At 44.3% G+C, this 19,142-nt stretch overlaps 1 protein-coding gene across 1 annotated transcript in view; it reads left to right on the forward strand.

Moving 5' to 3' along the window:
- Window positions 1-3,816: 3,816 nt before the first annotated feature.
- The window catches only part of LRIG2 (leucine-rich repeats and immunoglobulin-like domains 2), a gene marked incomplete at both ends in the record, with an annotated part of 16,093 nt that continues 767 nt past the window's right edge, over window positions 3,817-19,142 (forward strand). The window contains 16 exons of the mRNA XM_009080073.1: window positions 3,817-3,888; window positions 4,380-4,454; window positions 4,951-5,085; window positions 5,601-5,744; window positions 5,872-6,015; window positions 6,759-6,902; window positions 7,142-7,285; window positions 9,924-10,004; window positions 10,767-10,838; window positions 10,973-11,041; window positions 12,319-12,482; window positions 13,839-14,159; window positions 15,272-15,553; window positions 16,085-16,534; window positions 17,031-17,180; window positions 18,350-18,631. Of these exons, the coding sequence (XP_009078321.1) occupies window positions 3,817-3,888; window positions 4,380-4,454; window positions 4,951-5,085; window positions 5,601-5,744; window positions 5,872-6,015; window positions 6,759-6,902; window positions 7,142-7,285; window positions 9,924-10,004; window positions 10,767-10,838; window positions 10,973-11,041; window positions 12,319-12,482; window positions 13,839-14,159; window positions 15,272-15,553; window positions 16,085-16,534; window positions 17,031-17,180; window positions 18,350-18,631 (2,729 nt within the window). The remainder of the gene's footprint in view (window positions 3,889-4,379; window positions 4,455-4,950; window positions 5,086-5,600; window positions 5,745-5,871; window positions 6,016-6,758; window positions 6,903-7,141; window positions 7,286-9,923; window positions 10,005-10,766; window positions 10,839-10,972; window positions 11,042-12,318; window positions 12,483-13,838; window positions 14,160-15,271; window positions 15,554-16,084; window positions 16,535-17,030; window positions 17,181-18,349; window positions 18,632-19,142) is intronic.

The following is a 19,142-nucleotide window of genomic DNA, read 5'->3' on the forward strand; positions in this document are numbered from 1 at the left end:
GGGCAGAGGTCCTCCAGCTCTCAGAGCATCTCTGTGTCCTCCTCTGAACTCACTCCAGCAGCTCCACGTTCTGCTTCTCTTGGGGTCCCAGAGCTGGAGGCAGCACTGCAGCTGTGTCTCAGCTGAGTGGGGCAGAGGGGCAGAATCCCCACTCACTGCTGCCCACGCTGTGGGATGAGCCCAGCACACAGAGGGCTCTGGGCTGCAGATGCACATTTCTGGGTCGTGTTGAGCTTCTCATCCACCAACACCCCCATAGTCCTTCTCAGGGCTGCACTCAATCCATTCTGTGTCTATCCTCTGTTGTGGCTTTCAGGATTTTGGCACACAAAGTGCGTGGGTGACATTTTTCTTCACTAGCACTGCATTAGCAGTTCTGAATCCAAAGGAGCTCTAATCCATACCAGCTGTTTAAAACTAATCAAAGCCTAATTTTTCCTCGCATGATTAAGTCCCTGATGTCCTTTTCTCTCTTAGTTCTGTGATACCATTTTACCTGGCTTTGAGGAGTAAGGATTCTTCTCTTTCCTAATTCTTTAAAACTACTTGCAGGTGATGCTTCCAGTGTTTGTAGGGTTTGTTTTATTTTGGGGTTTTGTTTTCAATATGGCTAGGAGAGCACTTTTAGAACTTGTTTTCATGATGGAAGTATCTGGGCAACTGTAACTTCATTTTTCCTGTGAAGTTATACATATTTTGTGGCCATCCTAGTGGGTGATGAAAAGGGTTAGGAAGTTGGGACGTTAGGATAGATTTTTATACATCTGCAAATTGATGTTAGACTCTTTAGGACAAGAGATGTTTGTAGGGTGATCATGTGTGGAGGCAGAGGGAAGCACAATGCTGGTGGTCACTGCCTCCAGTCCTATACCAGTAAGTGTGTTTATATATCCTGGTAACTAGGGAGATGATGATTAAAAGTAGATTAGATATCAGTTAATTAGTTCAGCAAGTTCCATTCAGGGTAGGTTATTTGGGTGAGCTTGTATGACTGTCTGTGTTGCTGCCTCAACACCTGTGCCAGCACAGTGCCACAGTGTGTCAGCTGGGCTGAATTAAGATCATTCTCCAGGAATAAGCTTGCAGTAATCAATCTGGTGTGTGTGTTCTGCTGTATTTACTTAAGAGATGAATACCACTTCAGCTCAAAATGAATGTTTAGATGATGTTATATACAATACCAGATGAATCTCTGAAATACACAATTTTGCATGTTTGCTCTGGATTTGCACAGCTCGAGCCTTCCAGTTACAATGCAAGAGCTGCTGGAACGATGGGGTTTGGCTTTTCCAGAGCAAGGGAATTGCATCTGGTTCTGCAGGATAGCCGGGATCTCAGCTGTGTGATTGATTAATCTCTAAACACAGGAAATCAGCCAATGTATTTGACTCTGTATTTAGTGATCAGTTGGTCTGTTTGAAGAAGAAAAGCATCAATAACAGACACCAGATATAGATAATGTCAGAACTGGTTTAAGTGTGAACTATACCCAACTTCTTGCAAGAGGACTGAGTGTAATGCCGACCTTGTTGTAGTCCAAATTTGAATGATAATAGAAAAATACTTTCCTGGGCTTTCTAAAATACAATCTTAATTTCTAACTTGGTAGTAAGACAGTAGGCTGGAGGAGACACAGCTGACTGTTAGGAGGTCCTCAAGACCCAGGCCCCATTGCTGTCAGGGTTTGAAAGGCATGTGACAGTGTCCTGGATAATTTCCTTTAACTTGTGGTCAGGCAGGTGGAGCAGAGGATCAGTGTAAATCCCCTTCAACCAAAGTACTATATGTTATTCTTCCTGAAAGCCTTAGAAAATTCAGGTTTCAGTTTTCTTTGTGTATTAATCTGACTCTGGAGATCTTTGTCAGTGCCCTCCAGCCATGCCTGATGCACAGGTTGGTCTGGCTCAGCACCCATGGCATGGTTTTGCTCATCAGTGCAATACCTGGGCACCTCGAAGGGTGTGTTGTTATCTTCTGTGTCCATTGTCTCCTCCTTCCTCCATGGCTTGTGCTCAGGTCCTTTGGAAACAGTGTGGCTTAGTACTCCCCAGTCTGGTTAAAGCCACTGCTCCAAATCAGTCTCCTCAGCACTGGCTGGGTGCCTGCATGTTTGAAACATGCAGGAAAGAGTCTACCACTGGGATTTGGGATCAGCATTCCCTCCACCAAGCCTGGCTGGTGGCTGCTGTGGGCTCTGCCAGGCTCCTGTGGGTGCCCAGGGCCTGGGGCTTAGCTGGGCTCAGGGTGATTCAGGCAGCCCCAGAGGATGCTCTGAGCACTCAGCATCCCTGAGGTGGGAAATCTGCTCAAGGGGCAGTTCATGCACAGTTGTTTTTGTGTGTTCCTGGCATTTAGGACTGGCTTAATTACTGTGTGTGCTGAGGAGCAGAGCTGCAGTGTAGAGTTCAGTGGCTGCAGTTGTTCTCTTCTCCACGTTCTCTTGATGCTTTCTCTTTTAATTGTAGGAATGAATAGTTGTTTGCAAACCTGTTTGCTGCTCTATCTGTCTAATTTGCATCCTGATGTAATTAAAAGAATACATTAACAACCACCTGACTTGCTGTGACACACAGGATTTTAATGATTCATTGCGAGAACAGTATCTTTATGCTGAACCTGAGTGGAGGTTAACAAGAGATAGTCTGTCAAGTCATTGCTCTCTCCTAATAGCTTTTGCTATTACAGATCAAGAGTGGTCTGACAGCTCAAGGAGAATAGAATCAGAGAAGATCCTGAGCTGGAAGGGACCCACAAGGATCATCAGTCCAGCTCTTGGCCCTGCACAGGACAGCCCCAAAATCCCATCATGTGCCTGAGAGGGTTGTCCAAATGCTCCTTGAGCTCTGTTAGGCTTGAGGCTGTGACCATTGCCCTGGGGAGCTGTTCCAGTGCTCAGCCACCCTCTGGGGGAAGAACTTGTTCATACTATCCAGCCTAACCGTCTCCTGACACAGCTTCATGCCATTCCCTTTCACTGCTCAGACAGAGCAGAGATTGGTGCTGCAGATCCCAATGAGCTCTGCCCTCAGTCTCTTTTCCAGGCTGGAACAAGCCAAGTCACCTCAGCTGCTACTCATGTGGCCCTTCCAGACCCTTCCCCATCTTCCTAGCTCAGAGACACACTCTGAGTGGACCAGTTTGTTGGGATTTTCCTGCAAGATTTTATGCACCAAGTCTAAGGCAAAACTAAAAGCCTGTGTAAAGTGATAGCAATGGGAATAGCATCAACATCCAGTGTGGGCATTAAAACCAGATTTAACGACTCTCTTGCCTATTGAAACAATCCAACTCCTGCATTTGATTCCTATAAACAGAACCAACTGGCACTAAAGCATCTGGCTGTAAGCTTCCCAGCCTTGTGGTTCCCTCCCCTCCAGCTTGTTTGGTAATTGTGTGTATGGTGTTCCTCTAAAATAAGCCTGCCTTGGCTAGTCAGCATCTTTGGAAAGCTGAGAAAATGGGGATCAAGCTGCAGAAAACACTTCAGTCAGAGGCATTTTGTAAGAAACTGTTCTCAGTGCTTTTTGTGATAGGCAAATGTTGTCTATGAAGCTCTGGGTTAAAGGAAAAATGCTCTGGTCAGGTATGAGCTCCCTTTAAAGAAACCTTTGTAACAAAAAGTTATTTGATTCAAGCAGAGAAATAGAACTATCTGGACTTTATTTTGGGTGACCAGTAGGACAAGCTCTTTCCTTTGGTAAAGGAGGAACTGTATCATAAGTAAAGTTTAAAACTTTAGGTTGCACAAAGTATACATGTTTTAGTTTTGTTTCATTTTATTCCAGGAGCTAAATAACTTTTCTCTCTGTTCTCTAGGGATTTGAGTCATAATCATTTATTGTCATCCAACTGGAGCATTGATATGTCTGTTCATACCCTACAAGAAGTGTAAGTTGGTTGCTATGAGGATGAGCTCTAAAGATATCTTACCTAGTTCTAATTAGGATGTTTCATTGCATGTGAGATCTGGTCTGACTTGCAGAAATACTCAGTGCCAGCTAATTAAAAATGGATGTTCTGTGTTGGCAGCACATTTTATATATAAAACTGCTGCTTTGTGAGCAGAAAACCTTTTCATAATAGATTAGCAAACCACTGTTTTTAAAGAGAAATGAGACGTGTTTGTTTTGGCTGTAGCTGATTTTAAATGAAAAAGAAGCAATGGTATCCATGAAAATGGGCAAAGCTAACTTATGACACTGTTAAATTGTTCAAATTATGAGCATTTAAGCTTTTAGGGAATCTTTTTTTTTTTTTTGTCAGCTACTAAGTATTATTAATGTAACAAATGCAATGTGTTATGATATGAATTATTTCTGCTGCGTGCAGAAGAGTTTTTCTACCCTTTGAAGTAATCTTTTTTTTTCTCTCTCTTTAAGGAAAATGAATTACAACGAGCTAAGTGAAATCCCATATTTTGGAGAAACAACTTCCAATATAACTCTTCTCTCATTGTAAGTAACAGCTCATCTGCCTTTTTCTTGTTTAACAAATGGGAGAATCATGTTAGAGTTCTGCTCTCCAATTGCAGGGAAACATCTCCTTTTGTCTTGCCATACTGCTCAGCTGAAGGGCTTTAGGGAATATGTAAGCACTCTTTAAAGAAATACAAATCAGTTAGACAATCAAGTCACCCTAAATTACCAATAAAATGCAGTCAACCAAGGCAGGCAGCTTTGAAGGGGAGGGATTCAGTCTGGCAATGACAGTTCCCACAAGGAGCAGCCCCAGCTACAAGCCTCAGAATTTGAATCTCTTCATCTGTCAAGGTGGCAAATAGCTCTTGGATTTGCAGGATTGCTCTAGGAGTTAACACTTTTGGAAGCATGTGGTGCATGTCCCGTTCAGGAGGCTCACTGTGATATTACACAGAATCCTCTAGCTGTTTCAGCCATGCAACTGGAAGGATGAGATGTTTTGATAACCATATTTATTGCTGATCTCTTTCAGGGTACACAATACCATTCCAGAAATAAATGCTGAGCAGCTCCAGCTCTACCTTTCATTGGAAAATCTAGATCTTAGTTCTAATCTTATCTCCGAAATTAAAGCCTCTTCTTTTCCACGGATGCAACTCAAGTACCTGTAAGTACAAGTGATCTGTTGTGTCTGGGATTCTTGGCACTACAGGGATAATGTTGGAGAGCTAATCTACTCTAAAGTTGCTATCTTGAAGTAGGGAGTTTTGCATGTCTTTGAACTGGTACCAGTGCTTAATGGAGCTACAGATGTGCTTGAAATCAAATACTTTTTATATCAATCCATCTTGCATTTTCCCAAATAGCATGGAAAACAATTACTGCTGTTGTCAAAGTGCAGGTGTACATCAGCCAGCAGGGACAGGGAATGGTTTCTGCCCTGTTGGAGTAGATCACTGTGGGCATTGCCTTAACCATGTCTAACTGAAGCATGGACATATAGTCAAAATCAGCTCCTTGCACTGACTCCTTTGGGAAAATGGATTTAATTTGGTATCCCAGAACTGTTGTGACTGTCAGAACTTGAGGTCCTTGTGAAATGTGTTTGCTCTGAGATACTGATGTACTTGTGTTCTTAAAATCCTCCATGTCCTGAAAGGCCTTTCCCTCTTCCTTCCCTAGGAATCTGAGTAACAACAGGATAACTACCCTAGAAGCAGGGTGCCTTGATAATTTATCTAGCTCACTGATGGTGGTAAAGCTCAACAGGAATAGGATTAGTGTGATTCCACCAAAGATCTTCAAGTTGCCTCACGTGCAGTTTCTGTAAGTAACAGTTTGAGAGGGGAAAACCACAACGTTTACAGCTCTTTGTTCACCTCAGCAGGTCCTTGACTTTCACAAAGTGCTTACTGAAAGGTGTCTTAACATTTGTTTGTCGTCTTTATAAAAGGGAACTGAAAAGGAACCGGATTAAAGTAGTGGAAAGTCTTACATTCCAAGGACTGGAATCCTTAAAATCCTTGAAAATGCAGCGCAATGGGATTAGCAAACTAATGGATGGAGCTTTCTTTGGCCTGGGTAATATAGAGGAATTGTGAGTATGCCTTGTTGTGGAATTTCTTTTAGAGGCTCTGAGTGTGGAGGGTTGGGTCCTGTATGGTTTCTCTTGCAGCAAGGCCATGCTGAGATATCAATGAGCACCACAGGAAAGGAGTATTTTCCATTTTTTTGATATCATGAGTGGTTACTTCAGGGCTGGAAAGATACAATTCCCCAGCCCTGAAAGTGTTCAAGACCAGGCTGGATGGGGCTCTGAGCAACCTGATGCAGTGGAAGGTGTCCCTGCCCCTGGCAGGGGGGTGGAAGTGTCTTTAAAATCCCTTTTAACCCAGACCATTCAGTGATTCCATGATATTGGTGCTCTCCCCAACATCTTCCCACTTGGTGATCAAAAACTTTGACTCTGTGTTGCTTTTTGCTGGTTTTTTGTTTGCAGTCCTCATACCATGGGACAGTTCTGTGCTGTGTGAGGGGCAGAGCAAGCACCAGGGTGTGCCATGCTGTGTTAGCAAAAGACTTCTAAAGTAGAAGTAATCTTAGAGAGTAGAGACTAGTTTTACTTCTGCCCCTGGATCACTTCAGCTGGTGTTGAGTTACACACTTCTTCATACACTTACCTTCTCTTGTGGTTTCAATGGGCTGAACACAATTGTTCATGTTGTGTTGGCTAAGGATTAATGTCACTAAGTCATTTTGAGATCCACAAGGTGGAAATTTTGTAAATAGACGTTTCATTGATTATCTCCTCGACAAATGTTTTTCCTTCTAATTCCTTAGAGAACTGGAACATAATAACTTAACAGAAGTAAACAAGGGTTGGCTGTATGGACTGAGGACATTGCAGCAACTCTATGTGAGCCAAAATGCCATCACCAGGATCAGCCCAGATGCATGGGAGTTCTGCCAAAGACTTGCTGAGCTGTAAGTCCTGGGCTGCTTTTCATTGGGGATTTTGGAATGTTGCAGTAACAGATTGGCCAGAATGAATTACCAAAGGAAGTGCTCCATTTCCTCCTTAGGCCCATGGTAATGCTGTGTGTTTCACTTCGATGTGTTCTGCTAGAGAAATTAATCACAGCACAATAGTTAATCAAGTGAGATAGCATCTTCATAATTAATCCCCCCTGCTTGCCTTTAAAGTGCATGTTCCATGTTTCCAGAGACTTGTCCTACAACCAGCTCACTCGCCTCAAGGAATCTGCTTTTGTGGGACTTGGCTTGTTGGAGAAACTGAACCTGGGTGACAATCGCATTAGTCACATTGCTGATGGTGTCTTCAGAGGGCTGACAAATCTTCAAACCTTGTAAGTACACAAAACTTCTCATTGGCACTGCAGTTTCAGGCAGTGAAGCTTTTGGAAATAAAGACAATGGATATTGCACTGAGTGGAAGCCTGAGATCATTGTTGGGTGCTGTCCTGCCTGCAGGTGTGGTGGGGCTGATAATCTTTTGGTTTGCCAAGATAACAGAGTTCCAGCCCAACTAAAACAAACCAACCACTCCATTTTAGTGGTGTTAAGAAACACTGACTTGGTGACCTTGAGTGCCCAAGATGCATATCCTACCGGTGTTGAGAGGTATGGAGCAAACAGCCTGGACCTCTTTATTCCAGAGGGTTTTGTTAGGCTTGGGACCTCAGAACCCAAGTAGTGAAGCCTTTTGTGTTGCAGAAGGTGTGGTTTAGCCCACCCTGCCTGTGTGCTGAAGCCACAGGCCTTACAAGGGGGTGTGGGGTTGCCTCTTGCTGTCAGGGACACAGCTCTGCACTTGCCAAGACCTTTCCTAGCAGCTGCAGCTGTTGGATATTTCTGAAAAGCCCCAATCCTGTCCCAAGTAGATCTGAACAGTTGTAATTATCCTAAACAATGGTACTTGAGAAAGGAGTGAAAGTTTATAACCCCTCTGTCACTTCATTAAATAAATGCTTAAATAAGCAAACTCACCGGAGAGATTTATGTAAGCAGTCATATTCTGTTAACCTTAATGCAACCTTTTAATGAAATAATTAAACCTAATTTCTTAGATTTAGAGTAGCATGAAAAAAAAAAAAAAAGACAAAAAAAAAGACCAAGAGTAGATTAATTAGTAGGTTTTCCTGGGCTCTCAGGGGTGTCAGCAGCCAAGGGGTTGGTCCTTTGCTTTGGGGCTGGAATGTGCAGGACAGGAGGGCACTGGTGATTAACAAGGCTCCAAGCATTCGTGCCCAGCCAGGCATGAGGAGCCAACTCCTCAGCTCACACAATGAGGGGCTTTTCTTTTGGGTTGCTCACTCGTTTTGCTAAGTGGTCTGAGTAGTGGAGTGTAAAAATACTTCAAACAGCAAGAGATACTGTGTAGCTGTGGGATTAGTTGTGTTGGTTGGTTCAGTGAGAAGGCTGATGTAAATATTTCTGTGTGTTCAGCTCCTGCCACTCTGCAGTGTTGGGAAATAAACTGTAAAGCTGATATTGGTTGCAAGATAATAAGAGCAAAGTAGGATTCAAGATGTAGCTAAGAATAGCCCTGAAGTTTTACATCTTAGCACATTATTTACTTCCTCATGCTGTGAGTAGTTTGGCATTTATATTCTCCAGCATTCCCAGTCTAAAATTCTGCAGCAGACCTGGAGAAAATTCTAGAAGCAAGTTTTAAATTGCAAGGATTAGTAACTTGGAAATAAATTTTGGCATATTATTCATCTCATTAGATCACATCCATGTCAAGGACTTTAGCTTGAATAATTTTTAAAGAGGAAAACACTTAATATGAGCAAGTATCAAGGCCATATTTGTTCAGAACTTGTGATGCATGAAACATGGAATTCCTTTCTTTTTGTCCTCAAATTTGAAGTGTGTATATGTATTAATTGTGGAGATTACTGTTAGCTGGTGTGAAGAACAAGACTCCCATGTTTCAAAATAAGAAGGTTAAGAAAATAATGTTCCCATTGATGGTGTCCTGGAGGTTGATCCCAGTCTTTTCCAGGATGGTGTTCTACACAATTTAGTCTCATCCAAGGAAGGAGATGCTTCACTTTTCCACCATTACCACATGGAAAGAAGTGTTTGAGTGATGTAGACAGTTGCCTGTGCATGTAGCTGCTTCTGTTTTGGAAGCTCCATCAAACTGTTGCTTATAATATCTGGTAAAACACAGAACTGACTGATTTGTATCCATGGAATTTCCTTTAAGCACACTCCTGTCTGCAGGGACTTCTGTGCATGGTGGTATCAGAACATGCTCTTGGCTCAGTCCATGCCAGTCAGGCTAAAACTGTGACTGAATTTATTCCTTCTTCTCTCTAAAAAGCATTTAATCCTCTCCAAACCATATTGCTCTATTGCTTTTGCTGTTTAGACCTCTCTTCTCCATAAGGGGCTGAAGTGCTGTGCAGAGGTCAATGAGAAATCCCATTAGCTGATAACGAGATTTGTGAGCAGAATACCAACTTCATTGGGAAAAATCTACCACTGTGTGCCTGGCAGGACTGCACTGTAACCTGTGTGTAATCTCTTAATATGCTAATGCTGGTGTAAGCCTGTTACTGGGGAAGATTAATGCTGCTGGTGTATTGCTTAATTCACTTACATGAACTAACTTGCTTCAGGAGCCTCTCCCAGCTCCTGGCAAACAGTCCCTCACATGACAAGTGCTGGTCAGACCGGGTCTTTCCTTAAATACCACATCAAGAAGTTGTGCTGCAGAATTTGTTTGTGGTTCTGGCTGCAGCAATGAGCATGAACAGTTTTCCCTTACAGCTCTGGAGGGAGAGATTCATCTCCTGACAAGCTTAGTTTTAGGGAAGATTTGAGGTCTTCCTGGTAAAAACTGTACCTGGTTGAGACCTTGCAGGTGACACTGTGCCTGGCCCTGCAGCAGTCAGGTCTCTTCCCCAGCTCACCACTAGCCATGAGCATGATGATGTTCCAAGACTTCTTTCTCAGAAAGTTCTTCTCCTGCAGGGACTTGCGGAACAACGAGATCTCCTGGGCCATAGAAGATGCAAATGAAGCATTTGTGGGACTCAGCAGGCTGGATAAGCTGTATGTATTACAAACCCTGGGAATGACAGCACTTCCCAGGCAGGCAGAGGAGAGGGAGAATGCAAAACATTAAGTAATTGTTAATCAATGACAAGAGGCAGAAAGCCTTTCTAGTGGCAGCTGTTCTCACTGGGTTCCCACTCGTGTGCCACAACCTCTTGGCAGAAGTTTGGGTTCCATGTTCAGAACATTGGATCTGGAGCACTGGATCACCTTGCAGGACCAACTGGAAGACATGAAGTTCAACTACTTGGCTGCATTTGCTGTTTCATAGCTCACTCTCTCTCTGTGATGATTTTTTGTGCTGCTTCAGTTTGGGTAAAAGTTACTGCCTATCACAAAAATAACCCCAAAACTCAAAGTATTTTTGAGCAAATATGGAACCCTGTTGAATTCACAGCTTTTCAGTTCTTAGACTATGCACCTTTCATCCAGTGCCATGTGCTTTGGAGGAAGCTCCATCCCATGGAGCTACAGACACTGGTTGTGAACTGGTGTGATTGTGGCACATTGGTGTTAGGAAGTTAGTGCTCCACTCCCAAGTTTTATTTGCCACTGTGTCATTCTGCTGACTTAAATTATCTTCTGGCACAGCTATAATCCAAATCTCTAAGTTAAGAAACTCTTCTTGGGAAAATTAATTGAGCCTGTAAGCTAAAAAAAAGTAATATTTAACCTTCTAGCTCAGATAGAATTAGAAAAAAACTTCATTTTTTGTGAACTCTGACACTCAAGACTGGTTTCTGGGGCTTTGTTTTTCAGAATCTTGCAAGGAAACCAGATTAAGTCAATTACCAAAAAGGCATTCTCTGGTCTCGAAGGACTTGAACACCTGTAAGTACTTTACTTGATAGAACTTCTAATTATTTGTCAGCTTCAGTCTTGTTCTCTCTGTCCATTTTCCAGGAATTTAACTGAAGGCAATATATGAAATCACCCTGACCCTTTATTGTGCTCTTTGCTTACAGAGATTTGAGCAACAATGCAGTAATGTCCATCCAGGAAAATGCCTTTGCCCAGACTCAGCTGAAGGAGCTGTAAGTTCATCACCATTATTTGCACAGCCACAGTGTATTTAGATTTAAGGATTGATAACACCTGCACCTTCATTTTCTTAGTTGCAGTTAATAGGAGACATTTTTTTTCCTGTAGTGTTGAACCATTAAGTTTTCCTTATCTTATGGTTTTGCAGCCAGCTCAGCACTCACTGCATGTGGGCAGTGAACAAAGGAAACAATTCATCAGGAATCTTTCAGTGGGGGTTAACAAACCCTACTTTTTGTCTTCCTATTTTTAGGGCTAGGGAAAGGCTTTAAAATTGACAACTAGACAAGAATTTTTACATGCTCAGCAGATGCTTAAGCTGCTGCAGCCTCTCGTGTTCTTCAGACATTGGAAGTATTCTAATGTGAAGTGACCTTCACACCCGAGACTAATCCTGCTGTAACACACTCCTTTCTGTGAGATAAAGTCTCTGAATATCGTGTAATCTGCTCTAAAACTTAGTGCATTAGTTAACCTTGGCCAGATGGACATAGTCTGCAAGATCTGCCAGTGTGAGGAGGCACATTTTAGGTGTTACAGACTTTTTTTCCCTTCTCTAATGTACCTTAGAAGTGAGGAATCACAGGCAAAGAGCAGGGTGGTGGAATCCTGGCTTGTTTGGTGCCTCTCCTCTCCCACTGAGGGATTCAGAGCAGATCACTTCTTAACTGCTGGACTATCTCCAGTCTGTCATCCTCAGAGATACTATTTAGGAACCTCTGCAAGCAGATGGTGGGGGAAAAAGTGACCCATTATTGTTTCCTGTTGGCAGTTCTTCTGTGGAGCAGGGAAAACTGATCTGTAGTTTATACCTGTATGGAGCAAATCACTTTCAGTCTTAAATATTTATCAGCTGGCATGAAAATGTATTGAGCATTGAGTAATGTCATGAGTAGAGGCTTCTACTCGTTTCATAAGGGCAGGTGTGTTTAGTTTGAGACATGGAGCTGCTCTGCAGGGTTGTGTTCCTTTTAATTGCTTTAAAGAGGGATGAGCTAATTGTAAACATAGGCTTCGTGTTTTGCTTTTTTGAACAAGTTGAATATCCAAGGTTATAAGCTCCAGAATCCAAGTGAAATAGAAGTTTTTAGCACCAACATAGATTGTTTCTAGCACAAATAGCTAAGATTTTATAATAAATACCCATAGGTGTAAAAGAATCCTGAAAATCTGGAGGTTTCTGCATGGATTAAGTTGTTTTGCTGCACGAAATCACATGCAGGAATGTGAAATAAACGAATCACCCTTTTGTTTTGCCTCCTTTCTGCAGGATTTTGAACACCAGCAGTTTGCTCTGTGACTGCCAGTTGAAGTGGCTGCCCCAGTGGCTCACTGAGAGCTACTTGCAGCAGGCTGTAAATGTTAGCTGTGCTCACCCTGAGTGGTTAGCAGGACAAAGCCTCCTCAGTGTGGACCCCGATGACTTCGTCTGTGGTTTGTATTTTGAATGACTTTTGATATAACAAGGTGGTAACACATGTCTGTGCAGGTACCTGATGAAATCAGGCACTGCTGGAGGGACTTGGTCTGGGCCATGATGCACACAAGGCATCTCTGAGTCTGCTGTGGAGTTTGGGGTTTAATTCTGTTTCTCTTTGCTCTGATTTGTGGTGTTTGAGCACTGAAGCTAACCTGAGGGACTAATTGTGTGAGACTGAATTGGTTTTCATTTAGGTTACTGGTAAAATCCAGTTATGCTTCCATTCTCCCTGCTTAGCTTTGGGAGGGCTGTTTGACACTTCCTTACTGGTTCTTGTCCATAGCAGCAAGGCTAGAGTATCATAGAATCATGGAATGGTTTGGGTTGGAAGTGACCTTAAAGATTATCCAGTTCCAACCCCTGCCATGGGCAGGGACACCTTCCACCAGCCCAGGTTGCTCCAAGCCCTATCCAACTTGGCCTGCAACACTCCCAGGGATGGAGCAGCCACAGCTTCTCTGGACACCAGAGAAGTAGTTAGAGTAGTTCAGACTAACTAACAATAGTTAGGGTAGTTCAGACTCTCTGCACTCTGATGCTCCATATATGCAATGTTTATCTGGTCTCTACCACCACAATTTTGGACATAAACCTGTTTATGGTTGTAACTGAACTGTGAGATGGAAAACTTTGCCCAGAGTCCTGGGTGAAGTTTGTGACAGGTCTGGAAATACTCTGGTGTTCCCTTTTCCATGTGACCAGTCTGATCAGAGTTACTTACCTACAGGCAATTCTTTCATTGCTTTGGTGGTAAAGGCCACACTAATCCTCCTGTAGGAGCAATCACCCTCTTCTCCACCTCCTATCAGCACTGTGGGGCCTGACACTGCTCTGTGTGTGCCTGCCAGAGTGTCTTTGCTGAAATAATGGGTACTGAAGTCACTCTCATCGAGTGGGATGAGATAGTGAACTGCCACCTTGCTGTGCTTTGTACTTGTAGAACTTCAAGGCTCTTCAGGGTATTTAAAACTATCTGAAAGTCTCAGTGCTTTGTGGAATGGGAATAGCTCTTCAGCTGAGCAGGACTGTTGGGTGTGATTTAAATAGAGCAAGTTCTAGTTGGACCAAAGGCAGGAGCTGCTCAGCACTGCACTTCTGTGCTGATTGTTTCCCATGCTGATTTTTCTGCCTACCTATGCTTCTCATCCTCCTTCACAGCTTGATTCCCAGCTGAAAACAGCTGAATTTGTGCCCCTCAAGCAGAACATCTGCTCCCCAAGTTTACTTTGGGGTATTTCGAGTGAGTTTTCTCGTGATGTTAATTGGAAGTTGAAAAGGAAAGTAGCTAATTCTGGTGGTTTTCTTTTCAGACAACTTCCCAAAACCACAGATCAGAGTGCACCCAGAGACCACAGTGGCTCTGCGAGGCATGAACGTGACCCTGAGGTGCACTGCAGTGAGCAGCAGTGACTCTCCCATGTCCACAGCCTGGCGCAAGGACAGCGAAGTCCTGTATGATGCAGAGGTGGAGAACTTTGCCAGGTACCAGCAGCAGAGTGCTGAGGTGCTGGAATACACCACTGTGCTGCACCTCTTCAATGTCAACTTCACTGATGAAGGGAAGTATCAGTGCATTGTCACCAATCACTTCGGCTCCAACTATTCCAACAAAGCCAAGCTGACTGTCAATGGTAAGTGACAGTGCTAACAAAGGACAAACACTAAAGCTTTATTTGAGTGACTACAAGGCTACTTTTCACTAGAGCTGGCCTAAAATAGTCTTGCAAGTCTGTCTCACTGGTGTTTAGAAATATCAAACATCTTTTTATAAAGCGAGAGAGAAGTGATGTGGGGTTTTTTATGGGTGAAAAGCCTCTGTTCACTTTTCCAAAGGGGCAGTTATCTCCCAGGCTTTCATTAGAACACAATTAGTTGTTCACCCGTTAAATGGAGGTGGAATTCTTTAAACTGAAAGCTCCCTCTGGTGTCTCTTCAGAACTCAGCACCTTTCTCACATGTGTGTGAAGCTGGGGAAGATGCCCCTAAAAATAACTACTAGGACTGGGAACAAACTCTGAAAAGTCAAGTATGAAATAGTTTGGGTTTGAACTGTCGTGATTCTGTTTATTTTGGCTTGAGGGAAGGGAGGCAAGAAGACAATGTTCACATCAGTCAGCACACCACTCATCCATGGCATCTGAGAGCAGAGATGATGAGATGGAAGTTCATCTTCCCTGTTACCAGGGAAGAAGTGTGACAAAGGGCTTAGGAAGAAGACTAAACCTTTTCCCTGTCTTCTTTCCATGAGAAATGTTGTTCTTTGCATCATCTTAAATAAACTGAATGGCTTTAAACTGAAAGAGAGTAGGTTTATGTTGAATATTAGGAAGCAATTCCTCCTGTGAGGGTGCTGAGACACTGGCACAGGTTGCCCAGAAAAGCTGTGGTTGCTCCATGCCTGGGAGTGTTCCAGGCCAGGTTGGACAGGGCTTGGAGCAACCTGGGCTAGTGGAAGGTGTCCCTGCCCATGGGCAGGGGTTGGGACCTGGATGGTCCTTCCATCCCAAACCATTCCAGGATTCTATGAACACTGCAAGTAGTGTATTTAAATCTGGAGGACAACTCTTAGAAATGACCACTGGAAATCTGAGCAGTTCTTGGGGGAGAATCTGCCTCTCTCTTAGGGACAACTTCAGCTACGTTTCAAATATGTTTGTTTTGATACTTTCTCTCTGCTGTGGAGCTTTTGCTGTTTTTTTTACCTGGTCCTGACAATGCTGAATCGATGTCTCCTTTGCTCCAGAGCTCCCTTCTTTCCTGAAAACCCCCATGGATCTCACCATCCGCACCGGGGCCATGGCCAGGCTGGAGTGTGCTGCTGAGGGCCACCCCACCCCACAGATCTCCTGGCAGAAAGATGGTGGCACAGACTTCCCTGCTGCAAGAGAGAGGAGGATGCATGTCATGCCTGAGGATGATGTGTTCTTCATTGCAAACGTGAAGATGGAAGACATGGGCATCTATAGCTGCATGGCCCAGAACATCGCGGGGGGACTCTCAGCCAACGCCACCCTGACTGTGTTGGGTGAGTGCTGTGCTGGTCTGTGCTGGTCTGTGCTGGACTGTGCTGGTCTGTGCTGGTCTGTGCTGGTCTGTGCTGGCAGGTGGATCCCTGCACATCTGTAGTGGTCATGTAGCTTAGCTGTAAGCAGCCAGCTGAAATCTTAGAGAATGAAGGTAAAACACAGAGCAGCAGTTGATGTGATTTCTGAACAGTGAAGCTTTAGAAGCTGAGCTGCAGTGCTGCCCAGTGGAGATTTGATCAAGGCAGATGGGGCAAACTGACAGAGAGCAGGTTTAGAGTATATGTTAGGAAGAAATTCTTCCCTGTGAGGTGCTGAGACACTGGCACAGGTTGCCCAGAGAAGCTGTGGCTGCTCCATCCCTAGGAGTGTTCCAGGCCAGGTTGGATGGGGCTTGCAGCAACCTGGGCTGGTGGAAGATGTTTCTACCCATGGCAGGGGGTGGGATGAGATGACCTTTAAGATCCTTCCAACCCAAATCATCCCATGTTTCTATGAAGTTATCTTACAATTTTTTTCCTCCACTCTCCCAGAAACTCCCTCCTTCGTGAGGCCTCTGGAAGACAGGACAGTGACCCGTGGTGAAACTGCTGTCCTGCAGTGCATAGCTGGTGGCAGCCCTGCCCCTCGCCTCAACTGGACCAAGGATGATGGTCCTCTGACCGTCACCGAGCGACACTTCTTCGCCGCGGCTAATCAGCTCCTCATCATCGTGGACGCTGGGCTGGAGGATGCTGGGAAGTACACCTGCATCATGTCCAACACCCTGGGCACAGAGCGTGGCCATATTTACCTGAATGTCCTGGCATCCCCCAACTGTGATTCTTCCCAGAGTGGCATTGCCCACGAGGAGGATGGCTGGACCACAGTGGGGATCGTGATCATCGTCGTGGTGTGCTGCGTGGTGGGGACGTCCCTGGTGTGGGTTATTGTCATCTACCACATGAGGAGGAAGAGTGAGGATTACAGCATCACCAACACAGGTAAAGTACAAAAGCAACAGTCTTTGGCCCAGTTTTTAATCCAAAACACTTGAAATTTCTGGATTCATTACAGATGGATAAGATTAAAGAACTGAAGATTTCTTTCGAAAATCCCTTCAGGGATTTGCTCAAATTCCTTCATTTTAGAGGTTCTTTTAAATATCAGAAGTGTGCTAATTCTATTCCTTATACACTAGGTTTGTCCTACATTGAGGGCAAACCAGTAAAGTTTGGAAATAAATATTTGAATAAACTTAGAAATATTTTCAGGACCTGAAATAATGTGGGTAAATTTCCATCCTGAGCCTGTAAGCTTGGAACTGGCTATGCAGATTTTTAATCATTGATGCAGGGAAAAAAAAAAGATAACTAGGTAGGAAAAAAAGATACCTAGGAGGTGAAATTCTGGATGTTCTTGTGAATGTGGAGAATAGTGTTGGGAAAACCTCGAAATCTTCATGCTGTTAGTGTCATGAGTGTTAATTTTGCCTTGCAGAGGAGATGAACCTACCTGCTGACATTCCCAGCTATCTGTCCTCCCAAGGAACACTGTCAGAGCCTCAGGAAGGCTACAGCAACTCGGAGGCAGGGAGCCATCAGCAGCTGATGCCTCCAGCTGGCAGCTTCGTGCACAAAGGCACAGATGGTAAGCAAAACCCTCAGGTGTGGTACCTGTGCCAGCACAGGTGAAGTGTCAAGGCAGATTTTTAGCCTATTTCTTTCCTTTGGCATCTCAAGAGCCCAGGCAGAATCATAGAATCATAGAATTTAAGGGTTGGAATGGACCTTACAGCTCATCTAGTCCCAACCCCTGCCCTGGGCAGAGACACCTCCTCACTAGATCAGGCTGCTCAAGGCTCATCCAGCCTGGAATGAACACCACCAGGGTTGGGGCAGCCACCACATCCCTGGGGAACCTGTTCCAATGTCTCCCCAGAAGAGGTGGAAATAGAGTTTGCTTGGAAGACGACTTGCTGTACCTCTTGTCCTTGGCATGAAATTCCTACCTCAGCCAGACATAAGGTGTCTGTGCTATTTCCTATCTTGTTTGGACACTTTTCAGGAGTGTCATTCAGTCTACAGAGATGCTATTTTTTGCCATCCAAATGCTGAGGAGCCATCAGTCCTTATGTAGGCTGCCTTGAAAAGTGATCCCTCAGTGCAAGTTTTTCACACCTGTCCCATGATCCATTTCCTCTAGTCTAGTCCCACTGCACTAGAGTATCATAGAATCAACTTGGTTGGAAGAGACCTCTAAGATCATCGAGTCAAACCCTACTGGTCACTAGACCACGGTGCCACATCCAGTCTCAGCTTGAAAACCTCCAGGGATGGTGAATCCACCACCTCCCTGGGCAGCACATTCCAATGCCTGAGCACTCTGTCTGTAAAAAAAGGAAGGAGTCAATCAGGAAGGAGTTGAGAAGCAGCTCAGCTCAGTGACCACTTTATCATCAGCTCTGAGGTGTGTTGGCTTGCAGGACCAAGTCAGGTCCAAGAGCAGATGTGGACAGGTATTCCCAGTTTGATTCCAGGGCTGTTTCAGCCTGGTTCCCTAGCTGGCTGGACCTGTATGGAGCCCTTAAAACAGGAGAGCATGTCCATGGTTATCCCTGGTCAGCCTCAGAAGGGTAGTGCTGTGAAGAATTTGGGTGAGGGGAACATGGGGAGTTTGATTTCTCAAGCCAAGTACTGTGTAAAGGCCTTTCAAACAATGCTGCTGTAAGACAGGATCACACCAGGATGTAAAATCCATGGAAATCAGGCACCCTCATCCTTTCTGAGACTATTCTGCTTTTCCATTATGTTTATCAGGTGGGGCAGCCCCACTAGTGATCTGCTCAGACTGTTACGACAACGCAAACATCTACACCCGGAGCCGAGAGTACTGTCCCTACGCCTACATCTCCGAGGAGGATCCCCTGGATCAAACACTCCCAAATCTCATGGTGCAGATGCCCAAGGAAGCATACACAGCACGTACCCAGCATGAAGCCAGTGCTCTGGATAATCTCTTAGCAGACAGAGACATGCCTGTCTTCCTTAGCAGCCACGACAAAATAAGTGAGGAGAAAATCTCCTCCCAGCAGATTAATGGTGAGTGTCCTCTTTTCCTTTTGTTGCTTTGTGGATTCCCAGCTAACTTTGGCTTTCCTTGTGTTGCCCTTCAGTAGTGATATACACAGTTAATCCTTCAAGTGCCTGTAGTTTGTGGAGTAACTTTGTGTTTATTAAGCACTCCTTCTCCAAAGCAGCTCTCAGCTTGCATCCAGTACCCAAGAGTTGAAGAGAGTGATGTTAAAAAGATGGAATCTCTTCATCTGCAGTTCATAAAGTTTGTGGAATGTGAGACTTTGCATGTGCATCTATCAGCCAAGAGTTGGAGCTTCACATAAGAAATTCAAATAGCCCTTTTTTGAGCTGGCCTGAGGTTCAAAGAACTCCTTGAATCGGTTGTTTTTCTGTTGATTTTCTTCCAGATCACCTTTTTAAAAACTCATTCTGAAACTGTGTGTATTTCTGGTTGTTGTAACAAATTGCTGGAAAGGGAGAGCATCCAGTAAAGTATGCTCTCAGAAACAGAGGAAATTACCTCAGAGCAGCTGTT

The sequence above is a fragment of the Acanthisitta chloris genome, unplaced genomic scaffold (assembly GCF_000695815.1).
Source record: "Acanthisitta chloris isolate BGI_N310 unplaced genomic scaffold, ASM69581v1 scaffold5938, whole genome shotgun sequence".
NCBI lineage: Eukaryota > Metazoa > Chordata > Aves > Passeriformes > Acanthisittidae > Acanthisitta > Acanthisitta chloris.